The 5,348-nt window shown below is 43.5% G+C and overlaps 1 protein-coding gene across 1 annotated transcript in view; it reads left to right on the forward strand.

Annotated features, from left to right (window-relative positions):
• The window catches only part of veph1 (ventricular zone expressed PH domain-containing 1), an 80,073-nt gene extending 78,921 nt beyond the window's left edge, over positions 1–1,152 (forward strand). Inside the window, exons 14-15 of the mRNA XM_005720551.1 lie at positions 507–560; positions 876–1,152. Coding sequence (XP_005720608.1) covers positions 507–560; positions 876–1,058 — 237 coding nt within the window. The 3' untranslated portion in view covers positions 1,059–1,152. The remainder of the gene's footprint in view (positions 1–506; positions 561–875) is intronic.
• Positions 1,153–5,348: the final 4,196 nt, after the last annotated feature.

Here is a 5,348-nt window from a genome sequence, read left to right on the forward strand (position 1 = left end):
ACACACACACACACACACACACACACACACACACACACACACACACACACACACACACACTAAAGAAAGGATGTGGTAACTTGCCATGAGTCTGCACCCATATTTGGTTAAGTGGTTGTAACCGCTTAACCAAATATGGGGGTAAGAAGACATGGCTGTGTTGCAATATGCACACAAACTTACCAGCTCATACAATTCAAATGGCCCTTACGGTAGGTGGGTAAAATACAGAAAGGAGGGGACTGAGGAGTGGGAGGACTGTAGAAATTCCAGTGCTTTCTGTTGCACGATCGCCAAATTGACTGAGACTTGATGGGAGGGGGAGGAGAGCTGGCCACTTCTACCTACCGGCAACCTCGCGAATCACCTCTTACTAGCAGGATGTGTTTGATTGTTACAGATGAATTAAAGCACTTTGAAATCAGTTTCTGATTCTTTGTGATACACCCTGTATTTTATTTATCTCCTAGTAAAGTATTTAAAGTCACTGTGTGTCCTCCCCACAGAAGGATGAGCTGGATGACATCCCGATTGAGCTGAGCAAGGTGCAAAGCGTCAAGGTGACTGCCATCATCCCTCAGAACGCTTCCATCACTTACCCATATCCTCACCACTGATCACCATCAGCGCTACTTACACCTCTGTCAGTTTGAAGCTAATATATCATGTGACCTAAAGGTCTAAACTCTTCCCAGGATTCAGAGCTAAGCAGATCAGCTTGACAAGGATAAATAAGCTACTATAAATATGATAGAAGAAACCAACATGAAGCCAAAACACTTTTTTTTTAAAAGACAGCAGCTCTCCTCCAAACGAGCTAGATGATGAAGTCGTCTTGTCTATTAATCTTCCCCACCCACTTGTTCTGTTTGCAGGTGGTAGCCAAAAAGCGTCGGGACCGGGGTCTGCCGCGCGCCTTCGAGATCTTCACCGACAGTAAAACGTACGTGCTGAAGGCTCAGGATGAGAAACACGCTGAAGAGTGGCTGCAGTGCATCAACGTGGCTGTGGCTCAGGCCAAAGAGAGGGAGAACAGAGAGACCACCACCTACCTGTGAGAGCGGCACCGACCGAGACGGCGGCGGGGACGCGAACGCGCAGCCAAACATACGCTGACTTCCACATGTAGGATATTTGTTTCTTGTAAGCATTTACAAGACAAGATAAAAAAGACCCCAGCAGGTGACTCTGAGAAGAAAAACTAAGCACTGCTAGTAACTTGTCAATAGCACCACCAGCTCTGTCTTCAGTCGTAGTAATGATGGAGCGCAAATAAGAAAAAGGATTTTTAGACATTAAACCAGCAATAAAAGACTAATGAAGGATGGTTACGTATCAAAAACACGACTCCCTGTATTTACCATTACGTTTAACCAACCTGCCCGTGTGCCATGCTTCTCGGCACGTAGGCCGCCATCAGCGATAGCAAATGTTTGTTTTACGTGTTCAGATGTCACCTGACTTTTCCGCTTTGCTCCTACAAGCAAACGAAGCAGGCATCAGTGGGAAGTTGGGATTTCTCCATTTAATGACACATTTAGAGTCCAGAGTAGTATTCAACAATAAAGACTTCATCAAAGCAAAGACCTCATAAGGAGTTGTAGCAATAATGAGACTGAACAGTTCCTCTGGAAAGCAGGAAGGATGAAAAACGAGCCTAATGGACAGCAGATGGGGAGCACATTGGATACTGGAATTGTTTGTGTGTGTGTGTGTGTGTGTGTGTGTGTGTGTGTGTGTGTGTGTGTGTGTGTGTGTGTGTGTGTGTGTGTGTGTGAAAGAGAGAGTGAGTGATCTTAAAGGAATAGTTCAGCACTTTGCGATATATGCAGTCACCTTCCTGCCAAGAACTGGAAGAGATGATTCAGGCTGCTTTCATGTAGCTGTGTGAGTCAAGTGAAATGAAGCTAAAGCTTAGTGTAAAGACTGGAATTTGAGTTTGACTAGTCTGGCTATGACTAACTCCTGGTAAGGGGTGGCAGCCGGGGACAGCATATTTCCTCAAATGTCAAACAGGGCCAATAATAGGATATGTTTAACTCATTTTGTGTCATGTATCCTGCTGTATTCTGTTTTTTTCATCACTAACCGGGTTTTTCCTAGCTTAAACGGGTCGGGAGCAGCGTCAGCACAGCTGTTGCCTAATAGTGGAGTTTGGATCACAGGTTTCTAAGAAATCACTGAAGCAAATGAGTGGTTTCCTTGTGGATTTAGAAAGGTTGCCAGTTGAGTCACACTGATTTTCGATGACTCTGCGAGAGAGAGAGAGAGTGGAGGTGAGCTGGCTTACTTTGGAACAGGCCTGTTCCTCGGGTTTGGGTTTGAAAGCTTGTGTGATTTTATTATTTTATTTTGGGGGGAAATGTGTCATTAGATTTTTATTTTTCTCCCTGAAAATTGAGACAGACGGATGAAGAAAGAGTGAAGATGTGAGTGTTTAAATTGGCTCTAACTGATAGTGTGCACCAGTTGAACTTTGACAGACAGGTATTCACTCTCTCTACCCACAGGTGAATGCTGCCTTAGCACTTTTTGAAGTTATATGTAACATTAAAGCTGCTAAAGGTGGTCTTAATTTGAACTCGTTTGACAGACGAGCTCTCTCTCGTCAGTCTTTTGGCTAAACCCCTGTCAGCTGTGTAAATGCAGCCATAACACAGCCTTTCCCACCAGGTCAGGTTACCCCTGTTTGTACTTTTAGCTGTCCCTGTTACCCCCACCACCACACACACAGCAGAGCTGACCTGCATCTGCTTACAAATCATATTATTTACATCATGTCTCTCCCTCACATTTTTATTCCTTCCTTCCTTCCTTCCTTATGACCTACTTACACACATGACTTTGGGCCCTAAAGCCAGTGGGGTATTCCCCCATGACTGCACTTAAGTTTTTATAAAAATTAATATTTATATTCATTGGGGTACGGCAGCATCTCAAGAAACTGTGGACAGAAAGGAATTGGATAATCTTGGTCCTAGATGAATGAAACCTACTGATTCCGATTGCTGACAATCAGGATGGATACAGCCTACCATCTTGTTTCTGACCACTATCTTCACATTTAATCACTAATAATTATTAAACTCTGGCTTTCACACCGATAGTTTGCCTTTTTGTCCCATCTCCCACCAATCACCCCCAACCAGTAGCTGCAGATGCCTGGCCTTCTTTGAGCCTGGTCCTGTTGGGGCGTTCTTCCTGTTAAAAGGGAGTTTTTCCTTCCAATCGTTGCCATGAGCTTGCTCAATTGACTATGTGCACGTTAGCATATGCTACTTCCGGTGCGGAAACTCCTGTGGGGAGCTTTGTTTCCGGTGTCCCATTCGCGCCTGGTTTACGGTCCAAAACACGTTAATCAAGTGAATGAATCAAGCGGCGATTTACATTTCTATAGATGTCTTGGGCATTTACCCAATATGTCTGTAAATGATGTTCATCGACTTGTCGATATTTTTTCCCCGGGCCTCAGAGCAAAAGAGAAAATGGATTCAAATGTTATATTTCTCAGCTGTCCCTCGTTTATAGCGGGTGTTATGGTCTAAAAATAACCAGCGATAGGTGAAATCAAGTAGCCAATTTTATTTTTTGACGGTGCAAAACGTTTCCTGGACATCGTGGACATACAGTACTGCACTTCAGAGTCACACTGCTAGCGATCGATGCAGCGATTCTGTACTGTACAGGAGAGACGTCACGGAGGAGATCGTCTGCAGCGATCAGGACGCAGGACACAATGTGACGTAAAAAAAATAAGCATGCAAACTTCCACTAAAAAAATCTGCGAAACAGCGAGGTGAAAGGTGAACGCGTTATTAGCGAGGGACCACTGTAATTTTGAAGGTAAGTCACAACATACCCTTCGTAAATACTAATGTATAGAAACCCTTACCAGCAATCATTCATTTTTTGTGTGGCTTTTTTCACGGTTTGTTAACATGCTGTGTAGGTGTGTACTTGACTAGCTGATATCAACATAATGGGGGAAACATCTGGTTTGACTATTCTTCACCTGTAGTTTGAATGCTGAACATTTGCCTGTTTAGATCATGAGACCAGTCACTATACAGAGATGTGCTTCTGAATGTGGACGATGTGTCTTCTGCTGCAGTGATGCAGTTCTGCTTGTGTTGAGTGATGTAAACAACTGATCGATCTAAACTCTTTAAACGTCAAAATTGATCATTAGATTTTTTGTGACACAACAGTGGTGAGTGTTCCCACCTTCTGCTCTTTGTAACTTAACGCGATCTTTCCGTTTTCGAGTTTTGGACATGATTTTGCAGGATATCTTTGCAGTAGCGATTGACCGCAAAGTAAAGCTACCGGAAATGTACAACCCCACATCCGGTCTCAAACCAGGAAGTTAGCATTTTCTCGTGCACAGGGTCAATAGGGGGTTGTCTGATTGTTGGGGTTTTCTCTCTATTATTGTAGGGTTGCTTTATACTTTACAGTATAAAGTGTCTTGAGGCGGCTGTTGTGATTTGGTGCTATATAAAAGTTTTTCCTGACTACATTTGAGACAAAGTGTTATGCTATTAGATAGATATCAGTTAGATATCATTATTATATTCAGCACCTTTACTGACCTGCTGTATTGTAAAGGTTTCATAAAGCTCTTGCTCTTTTTAGTTGAACAGTGTTGATTTGTGTTTAAAGTGAATGTGTTATAACATGAATGCCAGAGTTGTGTTAAAGTAGCGATATCAGCTGTCAGTGCTGCCATGGTGGCTTAGTTTCCAAATCTCTATTCTATCTATCTATCTATCTATTAGGGGTGCAACGATACTCGTATTGATATTGAACCGTTTGATACAGTGCTTTCGGTTCGGTACGCATATGTATCGAACAATACAAAATTTTTTAGTTATTTTATCAACTTTTCTTCTGACGATGCTGTCTGTGTTGAGCGTTCAATGGATCTGCGTTCGACTACTCCGCCTAGGCTGCACTGTCGAGTGCAGATCCACTGAGCGCAGCGCAAGCTAGCAAGACAGAAGCTAAGCTCGTTGCAACATGGCAAATTGAACCTCCCCCACCCTCATTCAGATCTGGCGTTTGGAACCATCTTGGTCTTCATGTGAAGCATGACCCTGAAGGTAAGCGCGTCATGGACAAAAGTAAAACAGTATGTTGGATGTGCCACGCAATGCTCAATTTGTGGGAACTAGTGCGTTAGCGCAATTAGCCTGTTAACGGGGCGTCCAGCCCCACTCATGGGGCGATCCGCGGTAACTTGTTAACGGAGATTTGCCGTGTTGTGGCGTTAACGTCATTTCAATGAGATTAACGCTGACAGCACTAGTGTGAACACAACAAATATGACTGCACATTTACACAGACAT

This window comes from Pundamilia nyererei, unplaced genomic scaffold (assembly GCF_000239375.1).
Source record: "Pundamilia nyererei isolate P.nyererei 1_Seehausen unplaced genomic scaffold, PunNye1.0 scaffold00003, whole genome shotgun sequence".
NCBI lineage: Eukaryota > Metazoa > Chordata > Actinopteri > Cichliformes > Cichlidae > Pundamilia > Pundamilia nyererei.